The sequence below is a fragment of the Pseudopipra pipra genome, chromosome 11 (genome assembly GCF_036250125.1).
Source record: "Pseudopipra pipra isolate bDixPip1 chromosome 11, bDixPip1.hap1, whole genome shotgun sequence".
Taxonomy (NCBI): domain Eukaryota; kingdom Metazoa; phylum Chordata; class Aves; order Passeriformes; family Pipridae; genus Pseudopipra; species Pseudopipra pipra.
Window position 1 is genome coordinate 7468813 of NC_087559.1, and position 27377 is coordinate 7496189.

A 27377-nucleotide genomic window follows, 5' to 3' on the forward strand; every position below is an offset into this window, starting at 1 on the left:
GTTGGAATCTTTGTCTTTTAAGAAAGAGTGCAAACCAGAAACTAATTAATAAACCGCCACGAGTAAAGCAACCCAAAAATGCAAAATAATGATGGACTGAAGTTTTCCCTACAGCAAGCTGTCATCTCAGTTTGTGAACTGTAAGGCTGATTTCCCCAGTGCCATGCAAAGAAACAGCCCTTTTTTCTTTTATTTAGACTTCATATTTTAGCTTCTCAGTCTTCTTTACACTAAGTTGGGTTTGCAGGCGAGGAATAAACTTAACCCTTCTATTGCTACGCATGATCTGACTGTGCAAAAACGTGGAATTATTCTAGGGAAGCACATCTTAGTGCTTCCAGACTTGGATTTCCACCAAGATGACGCATGACAACAAATGACAACATCTACAGAAAGTCAGACTTACGGCGGGTGGGGGTTAAACACATTTTATGTAAAGATGAATTTATTCATATAACACTTCATCTGAAATCATCTTACATCTGTGCCACAACTTGAAATTGTATAGTAGAAAGTATCATGAGATATTATTGGCCTGGTGCAAAACAACAGCAAGGAGCTAGAATCAGAATTTATTTCCATACCAAACCTTGTGTCCAGGAAATATTTACATTTCAATTCAGTGACTAACTCAAGGGTGAAGAATTAAGTCCCACCGGGATCACCTGTAATCATCTTGTGGCTGTGTGCCACCAGGCCACACAAAATGTCATCTTCTTGGAGTCTCACATAGCTATCAAAAAGGCAACAAGACAGCTCTGTAAGCATTATACTCATCAATATATCACTTAATTGCTGAGAACCTGAGCTAATTAGCACTGCTCCACTGACTTAGGATCCAACTGCATTAGGATCCAACCCATCCCCTCCACATGGCACTGCCTGGTGTTTAGAAGGTCCCCACCTCTCATCCAGCACCAGCCAACTGGGTGGTATTGGGGACGACACAAGGCTCATGCCCCAATTGTTTGTCATTCAAATCGTCCAACTACAAAACTCAACTACAACGGTTAAACACAAGCAAAACAATCTAATTTTGTGCTTCAGAAGATCAACCAAAAGTCCCCTCACCGTCAGTAAATCCAAGAGCCAGACCTGGGCGATTAGGACCGCGTGTTTCCTAGGTGATAAGCCTTTCATTTTTCTGGAAGACATTTGAAATAGAGCATAGGAAGATTAATCCTCCCCAGAGAAGGGAAAGTTCACTGACTAATTTCTCTTGCATTTAGATGTAATAATTAGGCATATTGATTCTTTTGCTTTGTTCCTTACCATTATAATGAAATAATTAAGACAAGTTCAAGGAAATATTTGAAAGCTCATTTCACATTGTCTCTTCAAACATGGGCCACCTAACTTACGTGCACGCTCAAAGGGAAAAGCAAAGGCAGGCTCTCACCTTATTTATCTCTGTTATTCATCAGGCATCAACTTCAGGCAGCAAAGTGCTGCCTCAGGCTCCACTCCATTTGCTGCCTATCATGGCCATGAACAGCAACACAAATGAGATCCATCTGGTGCAACCAGGACACACATTGCTCTGCTAAGCTCTCACAGCAGCTCATTATCAAGGGAGACTGGAAAGAGGCTGACCCACTCCAAGAGTTATGAAGAAAACAGAGGCAATGTTTGTAATTCCCCTTGTAGAGTCTCGTGGTAGCATCCTTACAAAATACTATGCAAATGTTATTTCCAGTTCAAATGTTTAGGTTTAATATTCTTGGAAGATAATGCTGAACTGTCTAAACTGAAGAGTACGCATGATCTCCACCCTCTCAGACAGCAGCAGGACCAGGTTTTTCAAATACAAGTATGAAATTATTCATGAAGGGCTCAATCTTTGCATTCACAGGGGGAAAATGACCCCCTGAGATAAGTGGTTTGAGGTGTCCCTGATGGTTCTCAGAGATGTAGAGCCAGGCTAAATGAATCAGGGTCTGAACTCTGTGCATTGTGCACATCTGCATGGATACTCAAGGAGAGCAGAAACTGGAACAACTATTAGAAGGATGAATGAAGGCATTAAACATGTAAAAAGTTATGAGAAAAGCCACTTAAACTGAAAAGGATTTTCTCATGCCTAATTCAACATTACTAATTCAACAGTTGATAAGAGTTCTCTGATCTCTCCAGCATGTCTCAGATTTAAATAATTTTCAGCCTTTTTGTATTAAATAGCCTTTCAAATATTAATCTTGTAAAAACACAGGGAAATGCATACGCATTTTAAAACATGCTTGCTTCAAATATACCACTAAGCCAAATGATACAAAATCATGGTCTCCCAGCCCCTGAGGGGCAAAGCCAATGACAGATAAGAAAGAGATCACTCCCCCAAAAGCATGAAGATATGCTGTCCTGGAATATGACACCAGATGTGTTAGATGTGGATGAGCATTTAGGTCCAAAGTGAGCACTGAACTTTCCAGAAGTGAGGCATTTACTGCAGACTGTTATCACTGGAGTATCCTGACCCAAGAAGTGAAGTCACAGCATTCTCCACCTTCTCTTCATGTAAAACTCAGCCAGACCCTGAGGACTGATGTAGCTCTGGCAGAGTACTAGCTGTTAACATTTAATAGGCGTCTCCTGTATGCAGTGGTCACCCTGACAGCAGGAAACCAACGTTTATGACTGAACACTTCAAACGGAATTCTTAGATGTGGCTACCTCTCAACAGGAGGAAACATCTGAAGAATGTGTTTTTCTGATATTTTTACTCCCTGAGAAATGAAGGGTGTTTTCTGTATGACTCATATCCATGTTTTTCACTTGCGATATTTTTAAACTGAGATCCAGCACTGATTGAAGTGCAAAAAGTATGACTTTTCTCCTGTCCTACCCTGAAGGGCCCTTCAGCCAGGGACAGGTGACAGTAGGAACTAGGAATGGGTCATGTCCAGGTTTACAATGTGGACAGAAAGCCTAAAAGAAATACTTTGGAATTTAGGAATGTCAGCCATATGTGAAAGCTAAAAGGTTTAATGATGAAGAAGTACATAGACCCATTTCCTATGAGAACGTCATGTATATTTGAAAACAAGCAGATAAACCCACCCACAATAAGGGCCCCTTTCTCTTCCCTCCAGCCAAAAATATCTTTACAGTGTAGATGAGAGCTAAATTTAAAAAAACAGTAATTAATCAAGTACACAATTCAAGGAGATATTCTCATGACAAGTGATCCAATGCATATCGTTTACATGAATTTCCTCTCGCTGCACATTCCTTCCCTAATTCAGAGACTTATATGAGGGCATCATGGAGAAACCCCTGCCTGTGGTAGCTGCACACAGACTGTGCAGGTCTGAATTGTCCAGGCCTCAAAGAGTCAAAACATGCAGAAAAAAATCACAATAATGATAAAAGAGTTTCAATGCTTTGAAACTGCTCCCCAGAGTCCATCTTCTCTTTCAGCTTGGAGAAGGCTGAAGGGCTCCTTGCTGAAGCAAGGCTCACCATGAAATCTTGTTGGCTGGGCTAAAATGTCTTTAACATCAGGCCAATGTAAAAGCTGCCTTTCTTTAAATACAGTTTAGTTTCTTTAAAGCATCATTCGAGAGACCTAAACGCCAGCCTCGAGCCTAGACACAACTAACTGTTCAATTGAAAATCATGGGCAAGATTTTGCTCTGGGCAGAAGGAGTTTGATAATGGTTTTGAGAAACATTTTTTTATGCAGGAACAAGAAAGAAGAGGAAGGTTGAGGCAGAAGAACCACACAATCAGTCAGAACAACAATAAAACCTGGAAACTTGAGAAATGATAAGAGAGGGGCTTCTGCCCAGCCAGGGGGAAGAGGGCTGCAGACAGTGTTGCTCATGGGACACACAAGCACACCAGGCTCCTCTGTACTGCCAGTTTGAATAAACAGGAGTGAATCACCAAAACATCTGAAGCAACTTCTTCTTTTAAAAGAATAACCTGCAAAGCACTGAAAACCTGGCTAATGATTAAGATCAAAAGGGGTAACATCAACAAAGAAACCCATTCAGTCTACACAAAAATGTCTCCAGCTCTTCAAGCAACAGGGAATATGCTGTTTTCTTTGCAGTAGCCCAGACCTGTAGAAGATACAGAGTTTAAATACATTTCCATTCAGATAAGTTATCTCTTCCCCTCCCCACCAGCAGCTTTTAAAAGATGCATCTTGAACTTACAGCACTGGAGGGTTTTTTCTTCTCAAGATTTTTAATTCACTGGCAACATAAAGACCTTTAGCAATTTACAGTGTGAAGAGCACTTTCTCTTCAGATTGCCCTGCTTTGAGTCAGTTTGTACATTACGGTTACTTCATTACTTACATTGCATTACACAGGGGCAGACGAAGCAGCCTGCACATCTCTTGCAGCAGATGTGCCCTGGGGCCGGCACGAGCCAGATAAATAATAAATTCCCAGGGCCCCACATCAGGAGCAGAGACTGGGCTGCTTTACCCCAACTGCCCCTCTGCAGTGCTGAGCCAGATAACCCACCTCTTACCCTCCTGCTAGCTTGAAAATGGGGTGAATTGGAGATATACTGCAAAGGAGTCAGTCACATCATCAGGCTACACTAATCAAGGTGTTGCAATTTGCAAAATTGAAAAAGAAAACAGAAAACAAACCAACCAATGAAAGAAATCAACAAAACAAAAAACCCCAAACCTGTGGGAGACATCCAAATTCTGTTGAACTATGAAAGGAACACTAGAAGAACCAGAATATATTCCTTCCTGCCTCTTGCCATGATGGCCTCAGCTATTTGTCCTCCTGTGAGTCAGAGGCATGCAAGCCAGACTCCTCAAACCTTGACACCATGCTCCCTCATGTAGTTTTGGTGACAGTTGCACCAGGGGTTGAGTCATAAATTTCAGGTTTAGCAATCGTGACCAAGCAATGCACAAAGCTTTTACCCCGTTACTCAGTTTCTGCCTAACAAAATGGCATCTGGTCCAGAAAATCTTTAGACACATTCAAAGCATAATGTTCCCACAGCTTGTTGCCTAATTCCTGACTGCTGCTTCTGCGAGATGCCTCTTTTCCATGAGCCCTTTCTATCTCTACATGCTACACATTGGCTTCAAACATCACAGATAATATAGGTGGTAAAAACCAGAACAGACTGCAAGAACCTCACTTTCCTCTTTGAAGGCACCTGTGCTTTCTTGGTAGGGTAGTGAGCTGATGCAATTGCAGGGGGCCAGTCTATAGGGAATACGTGTGCACTATACGTGGCACGTTGAATCTGATTTCACTGCATACCACCATATGGAACAGAATCTCAGCGGCATCAAACGTTTACCTAAACTCCATTAATGTCTTCTGCAAGCCAATATTTATAGCATACACACCAGTAGCTGCTGTCAGAGTGTGTATAAATGTTAAACCGAACTGTTAAAGAAACATAATGACAGATGTAGAGATGCTGAAGAGTGCAATCTATTCTAATTTATGATAATTTATTTCCATCATCTGGAGCCCTATTCAGAAGAGAAAGCTGAATGCATCCCAAAGCGCATCACGGGGTGGAGTTTAAAAATCCCCAGGAAAAAAAAAAACAACAAAAACTCTTTTAAATGAAGCAAGAGTACTCTTGTCCTAACGCCCAGGACATGCTTAGCAATCTCTCTGTGCAGAAGCAATACAGATGTGAGGTACTCAAGTCCTGCCTCCTGGCAGCCCAGTGACATGCAGGTTTTTAAAGCAAGTTGTGAATAGCTGGGAACTGTTTGTCCCGTGAGAGATGTCTGATCATTGCTGAGTCACTACTTTTGGGGGACTAAACTGCGTAATAAACATTTATGAGCTCTGTCAGAGCCTCTCCAGCTGCATGAACAACCAACACTGCTGCACCCACGGGTGGTCAGAACTAATGAGCACATAAACAAAGAGATGGAAAACTTTTTTTAGAAATGAGTGACCTATGCCATGGTGAGCTATGGCAGAAAGAGCTTTTCTGTTTCATTCATCAGCAACACAGTCTGTGCTGGATCAGTTCTGCCATGAGATCCAAACCCCGCCTCATTCTACTGTTGCTGTTGTTCTGCCGTGAAAACCAGGATGAAGAGGATGGAAAAAAAGGGGGGGGAAATAGCAGTGACAGCACTTGGTGACAAAACTTGGTTCCCACAGTGGGGACCACCACTTGGCTGAAGAGGACCGCAGGCAAGGATCTCATTTTCATGGCATCACCCCTCCCTGGGAAGAGCCGTAATGCGCGCGGCGGCGGCAGGAGGCTTTCTGCCCCGTGGCACAGCCAGTGTCCCCTGCATATGTTGGCCCGCCATGAAGCCAGCTCCTGCTGCCTGCCAGGGCCTCACAATCTGGACAGGCACAGATTTTGTGCTGGAACAGGCGCCCTCTCTGCAGAGCTGCCTGCCACGAGTGACAGGCTGCCACGGCAGCAGCGGGACCGCGCGCAGCCCATGGAGCCAACGCAGCAAAACAAGGAAGCTTAGGAATGCTGATTCTCTGCTAAGTGGACTGTGCTGCCTCAGTGCAGCTCTGGAAAACTCCACCTTTGGCGCCAAAAAAAGGGCAAGGCACACACTATACACATAGACTACAACACCAGCTTGCGCACATTGACATAGAAGTCAGATGACAATTGTCCACCAAAACAATTTTCTAAATTTTAGATGCACTGTCTTGTTCAAAAAAAGTTGTCATATCTCAAAAAATGTTGACTTTTCTTTGCAAATCCCACTGCTAAGGGCTTGCAGCATCTACCCTGGAAGCACCACTGCTGTGCCATCAAGGTGTTTGGGTTGGCCCCTCATACTGCCCCTGCTCTGGAAATCAGGTGCCACAGCCAGAGTACACCATTCCAATGGGCAGCAAGGCCACCATCATCAATTCCTCCAGAAAGAGTTAGCCTGGGCCATCACAGCAGGCTGTGCAGAGGAGAAGGAGAATATGACCTGACCACCATTTTTGTAGTGAATATTTCTTTACAGAAATATTTGCTGCTGAAATGTTGTAGTTTCTGGCGCAAATATTTCTTCATTCAAGATCTCACCACGATGCCGGATTTCCAAGAAAATTTACATTAAAATTTATTTTTCCCCCAAGGAAATGAAATTTCTTTTCCCAAATCAGCTCTACCAAGGACTCTTTTTGATGTAGCAATGACAGATTTTTCTCTGACATCCTAGGTACAGCCCAAATCGCAAAGAATAAATATTCCACATGATCCTCAATCATCTGCCCCAGCCTATAATCCATGAGGAAACTCTCTCTATAATACCGTTCCCTTGCCATGAACACACTACGTGCTTCCAGTTCACTTCTCTCCTCCTGCCAACACAGAAGCCCAGCCACAAACACCACAGGGGAAACAACGTGTAACCATGTCTTATTTGAAGACTTTTCCACACACTTAGAAATGGGCTGTGTTGGGGCTGCTTGGCTGCACAGAAAGGCAGCTGCTGCCAAACACTCCCAAACCAGGCACTTGGCCGGGACCAATCGATGGATGTGCCCAGTCAACATCATACAGCGTTGCTTCTGCTCTCTGACTGAAGAATCAAAGTTTATTAATTATTCCACTTGAAATTAAATCTGTTTTGCAATAAAATCTCCACTCTTGGCCTCAACCCTCTCAATGAGTAAATCCATCAAGGAAACTCTTCTCGCAGCACCGTTCACAGAAGTAGATTAAAAAGAGGGAGACAAAATGTTCAGAGAGAAGCTCTGCTGAGCCATACTCGTGAGTAATCTCACTGTCCACATGCCTGTGGTCACCAGTTGGAAAAGGCAGCTTGCAATGCGCTCAGTACTTGGCAGTATGCAGCTTTTGCACTTTTATCCATCCTCAAATGCATCCTCGTGTCTGCATGCAAGATTAGAACAAAACGCTGCTACGACACAACAGCACACACCACGTATATCAGCTCGCAGAGATCAAAGGCACACAGCAGCAAAGAATTTAATTAAAATGTTAAAATTAAACAGGAAGGCATCCATTGTTTAATTTTTTGGCAGGCGTGCTCTTTCAAACCGGGACCTAATTCCATTCCAGCATGCTGACTGCCCTTGGAGATGGCAATCAGGAGAGCTCTGCCGGATTTATCGGCTGCTGGATTCGGCGGTGGGGGAATCCCACGCTTGCTTTGGCTTTCAGGCACAGTCCCTAAAAAAGCACTTGGAGAAACGGCTCAACTTCAAAGGATAATTATTGCAATATACATATTCTGCAGTAATAAGCCAATTTTCAGTATCAAACCTAAGCCTACTGGGCTGTGCATGAGATACCCCCCTGTTGGGACTGTAATGGGGAATGATACCCACAGGGGTGTGACCTTGCCATAGTCAACTGCTTCAAGCCACCCCTCTCTCCATACAAAGGCTGTTTTAAATGGGGTACAAAACTGATACAGAGCAATAAGTTTTTGTGTGCAACACGGCCTCTGCATGGGAGGAGCAGGGGTAAGCAAAGATGTGGTTTGAGACTCACACACAGATGGAGGACTTGTTTGATTTTGCTTCAAGCATACCTCCAGCACACAGCCAGGGAGAAGATTTTCTGAAAACAGTTCAAGGAAGGCTCAAGTTTGCTTGTTAAATAAATGTAAGATATTTCCTGGTATTTTGATCTGAATGCTTGAGGCAGCCATAGGCCCTAATAGGGCCCACTTCAAGGAGGTTGAACCAAGAAGCCAGTTGTCTCCTCGGTTTTTGGGAACCTAGCAAGGAAGATTTTGCTACTTCTATGGTATTATTTGGGACATCACAGAGGCTTTTCAGCTAATATTATGAAGATCATCAAATGCAGTGTCAAACATGGGGTTCCAATACAAACACCCAACATGCATGTGACAAAGGATTTGAACTGAGGCTTATCACTTCAAGCCAAAGATACTTTGGATTTGCATCACCTGAGAAATTCCACATGTGGGCAGAGCATTAACATCAGGAAAAGGGAAGACTAAGGACTGACACAATAAACTTCTCTTTGAAATTCAAAAGGTTACTGAAGAGGTGTTAGTATAAATTACTTCCTGATGTATCAATGATCTTGCCCATGTTGGGCAACAATTCTTTTTGAAATCTTCGGGGCAGACTTTCACCCTCAATACTTCAGGTTTTTGAGTACTTCTAGTGAATATTCAGTACAGGCTGTTTGCAGCAGGCTCTCGTATTTCTCATAGAATAAAGATCAAGTTGACAGGTCGGGACTTTTGCAAGAGAGCCAAATCAGATTTATTTCTGACAGTGGGTCTGGGACTGTACACCTCTCATCTCAAAATATATAACACTTCATTGAAATCTTCCTGCTTCAGCTTTTCTCCTGCTTCCTTAACATGGGGACACAGGAGACTACGTTCCCAATGTACATCTTAGTGATCAGGATGCTTACTGGGCTCTTCTTATCAGAGGTATTTCCAATCCCCCAGCAAAAGCTCTCTGTGTAGAGTGTTATGGTTTCTGATCACTCTGAAAACATCCTCACTAACTTCTGCCTTGTGCTGTCCCTGACAAACGGGGGCTGGGGTATCTGCACCAGGACTTATCCAGGAACAGGAGCCCACAGAGCTCCCCCCAGCAAGCAGTGCTTTCTGCTCCCCACAGTATTAGCCCAGTAGCTCCCACAGGCTCTGCCTCCAACACAGTCTTCTCCCAGATGCTAAGGCATTTTGGAAAAGGCACAGATAGAACAGCTTGCTCAGGAAACACATTTATCTACCCACCAGAACATCACAAACAAAGGATAGGTAAAACAGTAAAGGGCAATGAGCATATTACTTCAGCCTTTTCTGACCCATTTTCCTGGATCTTGCATTTACCCCATTGCTTTAAGGACCAAATTTGGCATTAGTCTTGTGAGACCTTTCTGCTTTGCTCTCCACACTGAGGTCCATAACATTTGCTTCATGCCGCAGATGGCTGCTCATCTGGAAAACCCCCTCTCCTGAGGGGCCACATCAGTCTAATCCTCTGCTGATCCTTCTCCCCTAGCAGCATTATGGAAATATTCCACCGTGGTGGTTCCCGAGCTGTCCGACACAAGACTCCCTGTTCCATCTCATCACAACCAACCTCAGAGCCTGACCCACAAGAGTTCTCACCTCACTGTCTATTCCAGCTTAGGTTTGAGCACTTTGCAAATGCAAGCAAACACTATATGCAAAAATCTTCTGGTGCATGTGCTCATGGATGTGCACAGGCTGCTAATGAGGGAACACCTAATATTTTTTGCTTATACAAAATGTCCCTAGAGAATACTTCCTTACTTAAATGAACGTTGTACACCAAAGCCTTTCAATGCCATAAATAGTACAGTTATAATAATTGGAATCCCCACCATTTTATGAGATTTAAGCTTTTCCTTAAGAATGGGAAACACTCTTAGCTTTTCTAACCAAGTGAAGTCTTCTGAATGGGAAAACACTGCTTCCAAAGACAAACCTGAGAAGTCTCTACCATGGCCAGAAGATAAAACTGCTCAAATTAAAGCAAAACCTTACAGTTTGCCTATATTCAGTATTCTTTTGCTTTTGCCAAAAAGCAAGCAAGCTGTCACCTTAGCAACTATGTCACACTTTGCAGCACATATGCCACTTTGAACAAACACCTTAAATGCAGCACCTCCACACTGTATGTTCCTTTCTATAATGTTCTTAACAGCACTCTGTAGATCCCCCCCGAGAGTCAAATCCATGAAGACCCCTCTGGCAGTTGCTGGGCTGGACAGACAGACAGACAGCTAAGTGCTGTTTTCCGCACTGCACCCCAGGACCATACTAAGACAGAATCACTTTTATTTGGTGCCCAAGGGGAAAGCTGAGCTTGCAGAGGTGCCACCACCAGCCCTGTGCAGAGCCCAGCATTACCTGCTTTCTGCCTCTCCCCTTCCCCTGTGTCAGGAGAAGGTCCTCTCCCCTGGAGCAGAGTGGAGAACTTCACCAAGCGACCAGGACGACTCCTGCCCCTTGGGATCACACAGAGTGCCATGAATCCTGGTTAAGCCAGAGACCAGAGCATCCAAATGATGGAAGGGTTTTATCAGAAGCACCTCCAAGCCTGTCCTCCCCCGACTGCAACATCTGAATCCAGAGATGTCAACATGCAGGGCTTTTACCCGGGGCTCCAATTATGCAGATGCTGATTTACAGGAGTGATGACTGAAACATTGCCCTCATAAAAATTGTCAAGGAGACTTTAACTGTGTTTGTCTAATGGCAGAACCCTCTATCTCCACACATCTTCTTGCTAGTTTGAAAGTCAGATCATTTTTGTTCCTCTTGTCATAGAAACCTGGTTTGCATATATAATCAAATTTAGCATTAATGAGTCTCTTTCCTCATCTTCTATTCCTAATGCTTCAAACAGCCACACTTGGATAATGGCAGCCATCAAAATGGCTTACCATGAGACTTTACCAGTTTCACTCAGGTATTTCCACAGCAGCAGCACATAACTCCAAAAAGTCCTTCCTCCTGGAGCCCTGTCTCTCAACCATATGTGCTAATTCTACATAACTATTTTATACCAAGTCGCACTCTGGGCTGCTTGAGAATCATCAGGATTTAAATTAATTGTTAGGCAACCTTTTAAAATAAGCTCTTCCACGACCAAAACACAAGCCTAAGTAGAAAATGGTAGGCACTTTCCAGATGAAAGATGTCATTCATTTGCAATGTGGCCAGGCCCTGCTGACCTTTTATCTTTCCCTGTACCAGAATTTGTACTATTTTAACAGCAACTTTGATGAGCACAGTTCTCAGTTTCCAAGAAGATATGCATGCAGATAAACATGCATGTGAACAGCAAAGCAGACTGTGTAAATCCATGGGATCACAAGACAGATTTCCTGCTCTTTCACTTCTGTTCTGGCTTTTCAGTCTTTAGAGCTTGCATCCTTCTTCCGCTACCTTGATCTAAAACCATATGGTTTATCAAAAGCAGAGGTTTCAGAATCACAAGATTCCCAGAAGTTGCAACTTTCAGACCACAAAGTATAACACCATGTAGGCACAGTTAGTGCTTCTGCTGCCTTTACCCCAGTTCCACTGGCAAAGTTACATATGGCTTTCACATCTGCCTTCAGTGAGACTACAAAAACTTTTCAGTTCCTTCCTATCACACACGACAGAGCCTGATGTCTAATGGCAAAATCCACCTCCCAGTTCTTCCTAACAAAAATAACTTGTCCAGCAGAGTTCCCTGCCTGCAGATTACCGATGCCCTGGTGTGTGCTCAGAAGTTGCAGGTGCAAAGCCAAGGACTGGTGAAGCCTGTTGGCTCAGGTCTCTTGGACACTCACATCCCGTTGTTTCACCATGGTAATTTTTGCCTGTACAGAGCTGCAGTGTATTTTGCATGCATTATGCTAAGCTGCCTATAAGAAATCATCCAATTAATGACAGCTTACAGAGAAGGGTTAGTTACACGGTAATTATCTTTCTAATATTAAAATACCATAGAAATGGATTTACATTTTTTGATTAAGTGGCACATGTTTTATTGACCTGACACAACATATACAAGACTTTTGAGGTAGCAACTGGGACCAGGTTTCAAGAACAGCTAAGTATCCCAAGGCAGGCATCAAAGAACTGACAATACATGTTTGTGTATCTTACACATCAAGATGGATGGTCCGAACACCAAATGCAGCAACTGATCCTGGCACTGCATAAGCAACATCAGCAGGCAATAAGAAATATTACTTTTTTGAAGGTTTTTCTTTCAATATGAGGGTAGAGAAGATCAAACACTCAACTCTTCCACCTTGCATCCACAGAGCATTAAGCTTCAGCAAGGTTACCCTGCTCCATCACCTAAAGTCTCTGCCCACGCCAGAGTAGACAGCAGCCTTCTGGTTAAACAAAAAAACAAACATAAGCAAATGTGATGAAGACTATCAAGCAACTATAAAATATTTCAGGCCCATAATAAACTATACAGAGCAAACTACTAATCACACATGCTTTCACGCAAGCATTACCTTCTTATTTCTTTTCCATTTATTTTCAGCATCTCAAGATATTTAGGCTTTTCTAGGGCACACTTGAAAACATGCAGCTACTTATGTCCATTCATATGCATGCAAATATAATCCAACAAAAGCCATGGCCAGATGAGCAATCAGCACTACGACAAAAGACAAGACTTATCATCAGTCTTTCAAGATTCAGATTCCCTTTGCCTCCCAAATACGCATCTGTTTGCAAGGCAAGGGGTGCTAACCCTTTCAGAATCTATACAATCAAAGCAAGCTTGACTCTTGCCAGACAGGCAGCAGCCTGGCCTTTTTCCTGTCTCACCAGTCAAATGATCACAGTGTGAAGGCAACGAAGCAAAGCAAGGTTAGCTCAGTCCATGTACACTACACACAGATTTTTCAAACCACCTCTGTGCAATTTCCACCAGAGATTTGCTGTCCAAAGGCCCTGCAATGCTTTGGAACTCTGTGGCACAACCCATGAAGATACTCATGAGCAGTGATGAACTCCACTCATGCAATGTCTGGAATGTATTTTTTTCTGCACAAGAATTAAAACAATTCCTCAGACACATTTGGGTTCACCGATCACCCTAATGTCCACTTCCAAGTTGTCCTATCAAGAAAACCCACAGCATCCATGAGATCTGTCCTGCAACATAAATGATTCACATGTGCCCAAATAAAAACAGCACCGGCTTAGACAGAGTTACTGTATGGCCTTTGTGCCAAAAACATCCCTCTGTTCTGCCCATACCAGACCAGACAGGGCTGCAAGCTGGTGGAGCAGGGAGCTCATAGCAAGGTATTTTAAAACACCAACCTGTAGATAATCATCAAGGCAATCACAGCACCTCCTGACTGGCAAAATGGTGGAGTTTCTACATCCTTGCTATTTATGATGGAATACAGGGAAAGGCATTAAGGACAGCGCTGCAGCTCCTGTTACTTCACATGGAAACAGGACAAATATCAGGTTGCTTTGGGTTTGCAGGAAGAAAGTTGTTTGTGGCAATTCACAGAGGTAATTAAAAACCGCAGCCCAGGGATACAAAGTTTCCATTTTTACAAAAATATATTTGCCGGTAACAACCTGATTACACGAGGTAGTTCCTATACCCACCACACTGCAAGGGCAGAGCCCTGCTTTTCACTTAATTTCCTTTTCTAGGGCTCCACAGAGGCAGCAACTGCAAAACAAATAGACCAAAAGTGACAAACTTGCTTTGTCTTGCTCACTTTTTGTGGACCCCAGTAAAAACAGTCTAAACACATCCAGAGAGTTGCAGGACTGAAATTAATCCAGGGAGACAAATGAACATATTTCTTCTCTTTCATCCTTCCTTATTCATTATTGTCAGGTGCATGGATAAGAGAATCATTTCTCAAGTGAAGTTGTAAGAGTGTTTGTGACATTGCTACTAGTTGTAGTGCCACAGTAGATTATCATGAGAAATAAGCTTCAGAAGAACACTCTTCTCATGCAAAGATCTGTGGAGTAACAGCCAAGGGAATAAAAAGAAGCAAGAACAAATACAGCTTTTAAACAGCTCTTCCCTGCCCCCAGCACATGCCATGAAGCCAGAGTTGACTCAAAGCTGGAAACACCCAGGGCTCACCCAGTACAGCTGTGTGTCGTTTTCCAAGCTCAGATTTGTGATCCACAAACTTTATTGCCAAGGTAGAGTTCAAAAAATGCAACTTCTGCTTACTTGCTGCAAGTCACTCCTTGGACTTTTTTCTTTCTCTTAACCTTTCCTGGGCTTGAGCCAATGTTGCCTCTTAATGGCTTCTAAATGCAATTTCTTGGCTGAAAATAAGATTACAGAGTACATGGGAAATGCAAATGAAAACATATTACAGTGCTGTGAATATTCAAGAATCATTCTTATCTCAGCAGCTTCTCTCTGGGTGTTAGGTGACAGTCAAAGCAGGAGATTGAAGAAGGTCAGATAAGGTCCCTGCTGCTCAAGATAGAGGTCCATGATGCCTGAGCCAGACTTCAGGCAAACTGGTATCCGCACACAGATTAATTCTTCAACAGTTACAGTTTCACACCTGAGAAACCTACAGCCACCTCGGTTGCCTCCAGACCTGCAAATGTTTGCACTCACAAACACACAAGTTTCAACAGCATCACTGTACAAGAGGTTTATGAATAAAGACATGCTCACCCCAGAACCACTGTGAGCCAACCCAAACGAGAGCATAAATTCAAGGCTGGACTGCCTGGACCAGCTGAGGACATTTTCAGCCTGCACCACCTCCACCCTACCAGCCTTTCTAAGGAGCCCCCACAGCTCTGCCATCTGTGCTGCAACACCACAGAGCCTCCCCCCAGGCATGAGAGCCACCCAACACCCAGAACTGCTGCGTCACCAGCTGGGCTATGAACTTTATTTCTCTGCAGATGCAATCTAGGACTCAAGTGGGAGGTGTTAAAGGGTGTAATTTGACTGTTCTGACCAAGTGCAACGAGGTCTGCAAGGCTGCCGGGGGACATGGAAGTGGACACAGAATTGGTTGGAGCATTTGGTCTTCTTTTAAAGTTTAAAATTATGATTAGGCTGATAAAAAGAGTTTGAGGGAGAGATGGACAGTTAGTCAAGACCAGAGATGGTAGGGAGAGGTGGAATAGCAGTTGGGAGGCATGGTAAGAAGAGAAAGAAGATGGGAGCAACAAGATTAATTGAACAGAGATGGAATTTGCATAATCCAAAAAGCCTTTCAAGTATATTAAAAAAAAAAATCTGAAACATCATACACTAAAATATGCTTAATTCTACTTACACATACATGTCAAAAGGAGAAAAAGTAGTTTCTCAGATCATCTCAAATGTTAACACACTCTGCACCCTTGTCCCACATTCCCATATTGCCAAGGACGGGCACACCTTGGCCGTGTCAGATGAGCTCTCTTTACATACCGTGTGTGCATGTACATGTACACAGACAAGCCATGTGCACTTAAACCAGCCAGAAGAGTTCTACACGTGGCTTCCAACCATGACAAAGGCAGCTTTTGTATTTGGCTGTTGGAAGAAGTTACAGACCCAGGAAACTGCCAGGAGAAGAGTTCCCACTCACTGTCCCGAGGATGTCAATGCACCGACCCGGGCCATCAGCTTCCTTGAGGGCACAGCCCATGCCCACCAGTACAGAGCCCTTCCCGGAAGAGCTTGCTTCCCAATTTCCACCAGACATTGCCTCATCAGGCAGACAGCCAAAAGACCATACTCCCAGTGACTATTTGCCATAGGAATAGCTTTGCTCCCCATTCTTCTGCCCCACGGCGAGCACTGCAGAGTGGCTGAAGCACCCTCAGATCAGTGGCTGGGGCTCAGCCCCCGGATGTCCTGACTTCTCCTCGAAGCAGGAGCAGCAGCACCATGTGGGTTTGTGGAGCTCTGGGCTAGGAATGAAAGGGACCTCGTCCATCCATCCAGCACCACATCCAGGTGACCCCATTGTGGGCCCCCCTCATCCCAGGCCCATGGCTCCACCACATCCCCATAACCCAGCTCCATGGGACCCGGTGCTTCGAGGAGCCCAGAGGGGAAGAGAAGCTGCTGCTGGTGAGCAGACACAGGGTCCGGGGCGAGCAGCTGCCCCCAGCACGCCAAAACACCCCCTGGCAGGCACCCCGCGGCCGGGCTGCGCGCGGCGGGTGCGAACATGTGGATAAACGCACCCGCACGGGGACGCGCCCCCCAAAATACGCGGCTTACATAATTCCCCAGCCAGTCGGCGTTAGGGGAATGTGATTAATCCTCCATGACATGTTCTGAACTTTCCGTTCAGAGAGGCTCTCTGCTCCCGCAGACCTACTGGCGATGGATGTCATTTGACCTGCAGACTTCACTACGAATGAGCATCAGAGCAACACACAGTGACATTGCTCCGCACACCAATTATCTGCCTCCTTCCCCGCTCGGCCCAGAGACAAGTTTGCTAAATGCATAATGAGGATTTTATTTTCCTCGCTTTTCTTTTTTTTTTTTAATTCGTTTACAGCCAGCACAAGGATGAGGGGGGGCGCACCCACAAACCCAGCCCCCAGCCCGCCCCGCCGGCCACAAGCGCTGTAGGACGCGAGTCTCCAGCCCCGTGTCCCTGTTCCCAGCCCCCGCGTCCCTGTCGCCAGCCCGGCCCAGCTCCCACCTGTTCCGCGGGGCGCGCACTTTGGGGACAGCCCCCCCGACACCCCCCACGCCTCGGACTCACCCACTCGAGCACCCGGAGGAAGGCCAGCGGCTCCTTCACCACGCGGAAAGTGCCCGCGGAGGCGAGCTGCGGGCAGAGAGAGAGAGAGACAGAGAGAGAAGGGTCAGCACCGCGCCCGCTCCGCGCTCCCACACCCCGCACCGCCCGCGGGGCTCCGCGTACCTGGTCCACCGCCTCCATGGCGCCGCAGCCCCGCGGAGCGGAGCCGAGCGGCGCGGAGCCGAGCGGAGCGGAGCCTCCCGCCCGCCAGCCGGGATGCGCGGCGCTGCCCCCGCGCAGGCCGGGCGGAGCAGCCGGGCGGGGCCCGCGCCCCCCGCACCGCCCCGCGGAGCCGCCCCGGCCCCCGCCCGCTGCCCCCGCGGAGCCGCCCCGGCCCCGGGCAGCCGCTCCGACACTTTTTGGATCGGCGTTATTTTTTTTTTTCCTCTTAATTATTATCGTTTTTTAAAATCAGTATTATTTTTTAATTTAGTATTGCTTTTTGATTAATATTATTTTTAAATATATATATTTTTTAGAATTATTATTTCGGGGCGGGAAGGAGAAGGAAGACGTCGGGGAAAATAATAAATAAATAAATAAATTTAAAAAAAAAAAAGAAAGAAAGAAGAAAACAAACTGCCTCCTCACCGCCCGCACAGAAACTATTCATATTTTAAGGGATGGCACCCACCGCCCCCTGTCCTTCCGTCCCCTCTCGCCCTCCCGGGACGAACTCGCCCGCCGCCCCCGCGGCCACAGGGCTGCAGCTCTGCGCTCCCAGCCCTCACTCCCTCCTGCTTTTCGAGCATTTCCTTGACAGCAGAACAGCGTTTTCTCTCTTGCTGTTGTCCTGGCCTCGTTTCCCAGCAGAGCCTTAATAATTCTAGTACATCCTGGGTGGCACAGCCTGGCAGGAGCAGAGGTTCCCTGTGTACATCCACACTCACTGACAGCGTTTCCAGGTCCTTGTGACATTAAAACACTACAGTGAGGATTTTGTGATGGAGTGAGTTCCTGCCCCAGCTAAGGCTCAGGGTACAAATCCATCACCCCATTTAACAGTAAAACACCAAATAGATTTAGGCCCCGACTCTGCAAACATTTGCATATTCAACTTAACTGCCACCCTGATAACCAGTTGTGCCACCAGAAGGACACCGGTGCTCAAATAGGATTTGGGCTGTAAGTAGGTCAGAGATCTGCCTAAAAAATACCTGAAGCTTTTATGCCCTGTAAGGAATCAGCCATCTGCAAAAGTTTAATAAGTCAATTAGTTTTGCTGAAACTGAATCGCTATCTAAAAAAACCCAAACAAATAAACAAACCAAAACCAAAACAAAACAACAAGATAAATGTATTCTTGGAGTAAACAAGATGCATCAGGGTGAAGATAAATTTGTGAAGTTTTCACTGGAATTTGAGGCAAACAATTTTGTGTCAAAGTCATATATCTGAAACAAACCCACTTGAAGTCTATGATAGTGGTGGCACTGGGTTCAGATTTTTCTTTAGCTTAAATAATTTCTTTTACCATATCAAACCTATCTTTGAGGCCAGAATTACCATTACATTTAATTTTTTTTCGATTTAAAACTGTTGTTTTTATGCCCTGCTTTCTTTCTGCCCTAGGAGAAGAATAATTTTTCCTTACAAAACGTTACCAAGTGTGCTTGGTAAATAACAACCTCTAGGAAATACAAAACACTTCTCAGCAATTCCAGTAACTTCACAGAAGCATGAGGGCAGAGCACCCCTAAGCCTCCAAGAGTCACAAGCAGGCAGGGACACACAATTATCCCTCTGACGTTCATCCAGGACTTCTCTCACTGGTGCAGAGATGCCACACTGCAAGCCACCTGCCTTCAGCTCTCATGCCTGAAGAAGAAATTATCATGCAATATCCTGAGTTGGAAGGGACCCACAAATATCATTGCCTCCAAATTAGTCCAGTCCCCAAGAGCAGCAGGGTAACCATGCTCATTCCTGCAGAGATTTCCAGCTCTGGTATCTGGTATTCCCACCAACAAAACCGTCGGCTGTGGGAAGTTTCATCACTTGCTGTTTACTGTGACTCTCATGTGCTGTTTCCTTTAATAGGCTTCTTTCATGGAGAGACTTACAGCTGTGGATGTATTGAAGCAGTTCAAAAACCTCCTGAGAGATTCAAAAAAATGCTGAAACATTTAGTAAAGGCATAACTGAGCAGTAGACTAGGGAAGATGTGGAGAATCTTTTTTTCCTTAATTTTATTAGTAGTGTATTCTGGAAAAAGACATATGCCCCATCTCCATTGACTGCCATGGAAAACTGGAAGTCTAATTCACTAACCCTTTATTAATTACCTCCAATTATAAGCCTGAGATATTAGTAGCACTTAAACTTCAGTTTTCAACAATTGTCAAAGACAGAAAAACAAAAGCAAATATTGCTAAAACCTTCACCACTGCCAGGTCAGGCCTTCTTGCCAACTGGGATGGTTTCCCCATTGTTCTCTAGCTCAGCACACTTGTGGTTTCAGCAGATACCATCCCACTGTATTTCACTTTGGTGCTCTTAAGTGCTCGGCCATCCCTCCTGTGGAGGGCTCAGCTCCTCCTGTGGCTGGAAATCCTTGCAGAACCATGGCAGCAACCTGAGTTTATAGTCAGTGTTCAGTGCCTCTTCACACCATTATTAACTATTCCAGATGGCTATTAGCATTTGTTCTTTGATATGGCAGTGTGTCTCTGGCTTTCCCAGCTGCTCTCTGTAGACACCATTCCAGTCAGCTCAGAAGTAAGAGCATCTCCCTCCCAGTTCTTGAGCCTCTTAGTACAAACCTTGCTCTGAAAATGATGTTAAAACTCCACACGTTTTTGATCCCACGTAATAAAACACACTCTGAAATGTATGTTCAGATTAGCAGAGATGATATGTTTGCAATTACTGGCAATACAGCAAGAAGCTGTACCCCAGCAATGCTACATTATATTCACTCTTCTCACACCTGGATGACTGGGCTTGATACACATAAGTCACAAAAAGCCACAGAGGTGCAGTTGCAAGTATCTGTGATAAATGAAAAATAGCCTAGAGAGACCCAAAGTGTTTCATAGGGACAGAACCTCACAATGAGTGTACCTCCTAAAGGCAGGAGCCATCCACTCTTTCCTTTCCTTGAAAAGGGTCCAGTAGTGCTGCAGAGGAAACAGCAATGCCAGTCCTGCATCACTGCTGGGGGCCAAAGTCCCCCCACAGGACACTAGTGCAGCTTTAGTGGAAGTCCTAATTTCAGGATTAGCATTTTGTCCAACTACATGCAGTTATTTCTTTCCTGTTTCTAGGAAGCACATGCCCTGATTTTTCACTTGGGTAGAGGGAGGGAAGTTTCCCTGGTTAATGGCAAGTGTAAGAGCTGCATCTGTTAGATGTTGTGCACCAGCAGAAAAAGCCTCAATATGTGCCAACCTCTCAATTTTACCTTGGAAAGGTTTTCTCTCAGGGCTATACCAAAAGACATATTCAACTTCTCCTGGTCTGCCTAAACCCATGGTAAATAATTTCCTAGTGTCCTCCAAGCACCAGGCCAAGTGAATTCAGGCTTTTGCTTCACACCCATGGACTGCAGACACACTGGATCAATGCAAGCATGGCTGTGCCAGCACCTCTCCAGAGCACATGGCTCTGGGTCAGATTGTGCCTGTGGGAATGGAAAAAACAGCCACTGCAAGACAGGGACACTAACTTCAGGGATGGTAGAGATGCTGCCCCTGTCCAGGGCTGCATCAGGCAGAGCTGTACCAACCTTGAGGGGCTCTAAAGGACAGTGGGGATTTGTTTTTCCTTGGACATCTTTGATTTAAATCTTACTTCTGTCTGCTGATGGGGAAATGGTAAGGGTTGGCCTCCTGTTCTGCTAGGCTGGATATTAAGTGTGAGGCAGGTGTATCTACATACAGGTGTGTGCACACTTACCTACAAAGGGTAAATAGTTCAAAATGCATCTCCCCTTGCATGTGGCAAAGCATGAAGCCTATGACCCGTAGGTCATCCAGGCTGCAGCAGCAAGGACCAGATGGTGGGGTCACCCAGTTTGAAGCGAGTTTGAGGCAACTGGTGATAGCACCAGTGCAATTTTTTTGTGAGCAGTTGGGTGTGGAAATGAGGTCTCACACACGCGCTAGGAGGACCATATGGCACTTAGCACACCAGATTTCCCAGCTCCAGCCAGGCCTCAGTCTCACACTCTACCTGTCACTCTTCTCAAGATCCACACTGTTGAGGGTCAGTTCATCCTCTCGGGGTCACCGTCAAACTTGCTTGCAATACATTATCCCCAGAAAGGGAGAGCTTGGTGCCATCTCTTGGATCTTTCTGTTGTTTTTAAACATCCCAGTCATTTTGATTAGGTTACAATATTTTCCCCTGGGGCTGTATTCTGCACCAGGGAGCTTTTTACCTTTTCCCTGGCACAGGAGAGTTCACACCACCCATCCCAAAGCCAATTGCCAGTTATTTCATCACTTGACTTCATTTGTTTGGTGTATTCACTCTAAAATTTAATAACAGAAGAACAACAAAATAGGAGGCCTTGGGATAGCCAAGAATTGCTTTCCATGTGACCAGGAATCACATATGTCAAACCATGGGAGAGACCAGTCTCTGTCCCTTAGGTCCCAGCCAGCTTCTCTACCACATTTTCCAACACCCATGAGATTCCCCCCTCATTCCATTTTCAAATTCTAGGTCTGCACCTCTACCTAAAAATAACCCTTCATAAGCCTAATTTCCAAAGGAACTTCATTTCTCAGTTTTCCCTGGGTGAAGATGATAGGGCCAAGCATGGACATCAATACCCACCCACGGTATGTTAAGGTCAATAACTGAAATGCCACAGTACTGCAGAATATTCCATCCTTGGAAGCTGAATAAAGTCTGCATACAAGCATGTGCTTGTTTCAGAGCAAAATAGCTTGGAAAAAAATGCACATCTCAATGTGTTGCCAGATAAACAACAAAAAGTCTTCAGGATTCAAATCAGTAGAGCAATGAGGCCATTGCTCATTATTAAGCTAAAGGTACAGAAGTATTTTTGAAAGGAGCTTTGTTGAATCAGCATTTGTTTTGCTAGCAACATGCACAATTTCTTTAAGCAGAGTTATTTTCAGAGTATGGTATGCAAATAATTATGGAGCACTTTCTAAAGGTTCAGTGATTAAGGCAAGAGCAGCCAGCTGTTTGGTTGCACAGCTGATGTTGACCAAAAGTATCATGTCTACAAGTCAAACTGTCTTAATAAGATTTCTAGATCTCACACAAGACTCGCAATTATTTCTCTTCTGATCTCTAAGAATAGCTGCAGAAATAGTCTCTGGTGTTTCTCTTTGGATTTCAGTTATGTGTCTGTGAAATGAAATTAAAAATCATATTATCTAAAGTCAAGTTTCTTCTAGTCCAAAAGGTTTGCCTGACTTGGCTGCAACCTTAGTTCCATGTACAAAAAGCGATCCTGATTTGATTTTAAAAATTAATCAGTCATTTTCTTTTTCCTTCCTAATCCTTCTCTGCCATCCAGTCTTGTCATTTTTGATCCTAGCTTCCAGAGCACATTGTCTGGCTTTAATCAAAAGCATTCTGTAATTAGGTTCCAGCTAATTTAGCTTAGACTATTTAAAAGGAAAAAAATAACCTCACTTCCTGGTAAAATCCAGCTAAGTTTCAAATGAGCTGAACAGGGATAGCTTCATTTCATAAACACATTGCTGGTAACGAAATCCTTCCCTTAAAATCATGGGCATATAATTTGTCCTGGGCATTTTGAGGGTGATTTTGTACACAAGAACACAAAGAGCACAAATGAGCGTGAGAAGCACCGCTGCAGTCATATTCTGTCTCTCTCCAAAAACCTGGGTCTGGAGCTCTAGAAGGGACACTGTCAGGGCTGGGATCCTTCAAATCCGACCTACTTTTCCATTTCATCCTTTACCAAAGCAAATGTTTAAATGCTAGATTTTTTTTTTTTTTCCTTAAAGGAAGAGGGAAAAATGTCAGTGCACTGGCTCCAAGGAACAGCTGCAGAAGCCTGAGCTGCTCTGGGATAACCACAGAGGAAGGGGCTTGTACCGCACCCTGCATGGAGATGATGCCATCAGGTGTCTCAGCCCCATGAGGGACACACCCACACATCCATACTGTGCCCTGGCCCAATGCCCGTTTAGGGCACCAGAGCAACAGCCAAACCCTAAACCTGCCTTGCTGCTGTTTTGCAAGAGAAAAATCTCTTTTCAGGGTAAGGAATTAGAGGGTCAGGGTTAGCCAGTGGTGGAGAGGACCTACTTTGCCAGCTCCAGGATTGAATGAGAAATACCACAAACCCAAACTTCGCTCCTCAGTGCTGGTATAAAGCACATGCACACTACTTACATGCTCAGGAAGGGATGAGGCAGGCATACTGCATGCACATCTGTGTATCCCAAAAGGTATCTCCCCTGTTCTTTCCTTGCCAGGGGAGTATTTACTTGCCTCTCTCAGTCTGGATTAAAGCTTTGACAGCACAGTAGGTGCAAATCTCTCAAAACACAAAGTGGAAAAAACAAATTCACCGAAATCCCCAAATTCACATCAGCACAGCCCTGCAAGTTGGAAGGTGCAAGATAGCTAATAAAAATGGAAAGGATAGGAAACATCCCAAACTTCCTGACCCTCCAAGGGTAACCCATCTAACTCCATGTGCACCCACAGCCTGGAACTGTAGGAGCTGGTGCCCCATCCCTTCGGAGAGCAACAGCAGCTCCTTCTCCTTAAAACTGCTACTTGCTGGTTTCAGCTCTCACACAAACCATGTGAGAAAAATTCAGTCTCTTCTCCAGCCAGAGAAAATTCAAGCTCACGTCATCCTTTCCAGAGGGTGCCCCAAGCACAGGGCTGCAGATGAGGCCAGGCTGAGAGGCAAAGCATCATCTGGTGTGCAGCCCAGGCAAGGTCACAGTAGCAAGGGGGGATGTTCCAAATCAGATCAAAATACTCAGCAGGTTTCACTGGTGGAAGCCTGGGCATGCAACGCATTAAAGACAGTGACCCACTTGGATGTTCTTGTAAAAGACACCTAATTAGTATTTGATGGGTGGATGGAAAAGTTCTAAGCACAGCACCAGTTCCTGTCATCTGCAACAAGATTTCAAAAAACTTTTAGGAAATGAGCAGTTCTCTGCATCCTGCTTTTGGGCATCAGAAACATAAAATGAACTAGACAAGTGTAAATTATGGGAAAGCAAGAATCTACAGCTCTCAAAATGACTGCCTATAACATCCCTGAACATCAGCCCCCACTCTTGCTCTCCTTGAAGGCAATTCACACATTATCTTTGCTTTCCTCACGCTGACTACAGTTTTCCCAATTGCTTTCTCAGGCTTTGGGGTTGAGCAAGAAACAGTGCTGTAAACCTTCAGGTTTTAATAAGGTATTTTCTGGATCTAATTGGAAATTTTGCTAACAGTATGAATAGTTTGCCAGCATGTGCCAAAATCAGATTATTAGTAGCACCTCAAAACAGGAGATTTACTAATGTCATAAAGTGAACTTTTTATAACAATAGATAATTTGAAAAGTCAACCAGAGACTTTCCTTTTCAAAACAATTAATATAATAACCTTTTCTCATGCTAAACATCATCTGAATTTCCTTCAGATCCACAATCTGTCTAAAGCTGTTGCAACAGTCTTGCTGGTTGTTGACGTACTATTTATAGTACTGTTGAGAACACTGAAATCCATTCCCTCCTCCTAGGATTGTGTGTTTTTAAATTTGTGTTTCATCAAATTGGATTTAGAAGGAAAAAAAATTGGTTTTGAGGTTTGTGGAAAAATTAAAAATAAAATTAAAAAAGGCACTTTTTACTGCCCATTTCATCAGCGTGTTGAGTTCATTTTTCCTCGTGGTACTGCGCCTTGCGGGGCTCTCAGAGGGAGAGGTGCAGCTCCCCCAGCACAGAACCAGCTCTCCTCAGCCCAAAATGGGCTGCACTGAAGTCCAAGTTTGCACCAAAGAATTCACAGAAGCTTCACAGGTGCCTAAAAAGGTAGAGCAGAGACTGAACCCTCATTACTGGTCAAACCCTGGCCAGGCTCTCCTCTGCCCCAGGGACAGTGTGAAAGGGGAAAGCTCCTCCTCTCAGTTTCCAAAGGAGTCTAATTAATACTCCTGAAGTCATTACTTAAGGGCTGTAAGACACAGAGCTAGCCAGTGTATTATTCCTACTTACCAACCAACACCCAGTTTTCATGAGGATAAATTAGCCTTCACATCTGGTTAGAAACACCCTTTCAGAGTTGCCCAAACACAACCCATCAGTCCTTGAAGCTGCAGAGAAGGTGACTATTTTTTGTTTTGAAGAACTTGAAGCCCACTCCTTTACTGGAAAGAGAAACACCAGGACACCCTGCAGGACAGAGAGCGGGCAGGGACCACTAACAAAAAAACCATGGTGAAAGGGTGTGACCAAACAGAAGAAGCAGCAGGAAAACTGAAGTGGAAAAATGGGGATGGAAACATAATAAAAAGGAATTAAAAAACCCAGAGATATAAGCAAAACAGGAATTAAAAAGAAAGCAGGCACAGCCCATCACAAAAATCCCAAATAGCTGCAGTTGAGCAGAAGGTAGAAAAGGCTTTGCTGGAGCGAAAGGTTATATTGAGTTTGCTCCTCCCAGAGGCTTTGTTAAGTCAATCAGCAGGGGGTGGGAAAGGCCAGGGGGGCTACTGGCTGATTTTTTTAGGTAAATGACAGTGGTAGGTAGGGCTTCGCATTAGGCAGCAGTGGCTTATGGACAGAGCTATTCCAAAGTCTGTGTAGATCTGCTGAGCGTTTCCTGGTTTAGTCATCTTTATAGCTATGTGCCTCCTAAGTGAAATAAATTTTCTTTTCTTGTTGAAGGTCATTTTTCTTAGAAATGTCAAAAATCTTGAGTTTTGAGACCTTAAAAAATAGTAGCAGAAGGGAATTCTGCAGCATCTTCTTTCTTTCTGTTCTCCCTCTTGTATGTTATCACCTCTTGTCTCTCTTCCTCAAACTTTGGCTTTTGGCTATATTTCCTGCTGCAGTTTTCAGAAACATTTGAAGTCCTTCAAGGACAACTCTTCAGGTGCAGAAGGAGCTGGGGGCTAAGGAAGGTCTCACAGAATCAGTCTGGGAGATGGAAAACAAAGGCTTGAGTCTGTGAAATAACCTATCTGAGTGAAATGATAAGCTCAGGCTGTCTGAGAGCATTTGCCAGGTCTAAAGAAGAATGGGAGGCTGGAGAAGGAAATAAAAGAGTTCTTTTTCCCCCAGGCTGTTGTCAGCAAAAGGCGATGTAGTGACATTGTGCCGCTTTTCTCCAAATCTGCCCTGGCAGAAGCAACTTCTAGAGCAGCCTGATCTTTATGAAGGCCATATGGTTTATTTCAATGACCTATGTATATCAGACCTTCCCAGAGAAGCTGGAGATCTGTAGAGGACCTCCATGTGTGCATATACATAGAATCACAGAAGGATTTGGTTGGAAGAGACCTTAAAGTACATCTCATTCCACCCCCAAGCCATGGGCAGGGACACCTTCCACTAGACCAGGTTGCTCAAAGCCCCATCCAACCTGGCCTTGAACACTTCTAGGGATGGGGAAGTGTATATATATACCCACCCATATATACTTATACATATATCTTAGTGGGTGACAGTCCAAGCACTTAAAAGGAGCAGTGACTTCACTGGTAATGTCTCCCCATAGTAGTAGTGTAAGCTATAAGGGACACATGTCACCAAAGGACTAAACCCAGCTGTTCTGGTCTTAAGGAGAGAGTTCAGCAAGTGTGAATAGAAGTACTGGGCCTGACTATTTATGTGTCAGATAACAGCTATGATCCAGTGGTGTGATATGGCTATGAAAAGGTTCAAGTCTCAAGCTCAGTGTCTCTGGCCAGGAACAGCGATTTCCACATACCCGCTGGTCCCTGGTCTAAGAGGATGGAAAGCAGCCCTTGGCTGGTAAGCATCCTTGCACCTCCCTGGATGGGTACCACTGTCAGTATAGAAAAAAAATGGGCAAATCTAGATGGGGAGTTTGTCACATGGCTCTTCTCTATTCCTTTTCTCCTGACTCTGGCAGCTGTAACTGAGAGCAACCCTTGTGAAACGGTGGTTGTGGGATGAGAGTTTGGTGCTGGAGTTTTGGTTCAAACCTGCAGCCAAGTCTGGCTGCATCAGTTCCTGACAATGGGGTGCCCTGGG

General features: G+C 44.7%; 1 protein-coding gene across 2 annotated transcripts in view; it reads right to left on the reverse strand.

The window, feature by feature from the left end:
- SYNPR (synaptoporin) overlaps nt 1-17430 on the reverse strand; it is a 104379-nt gene extending 86949 nt beyond the window's left edge. Inside the window, exons 1-2 of one of the 2 annotated variants that reach the window (XM_064667307.1) lie at nt 17314-17430; nt 17152-17217 (exon numbers count right to left, since the gene is read on the reverse strand). In XM_064667307.1, the coding sequence (XP_064523377.1) occupies nt 17152-17217; nt 17314-17331 (84 nt within the window). In that variant the 5' untranslated portion in view covers nt 17332-17430. Of the gene's footprint in view, nt 1-1071; nt 1145-17151; nt 17218-17313 lie in introns of those variants that run through there. The other variant, XM_064667308.1, reaches the window with a different exon arrangement.
- Nucleotides 17431-27377: the final 9947 nt, after the last annotated feature.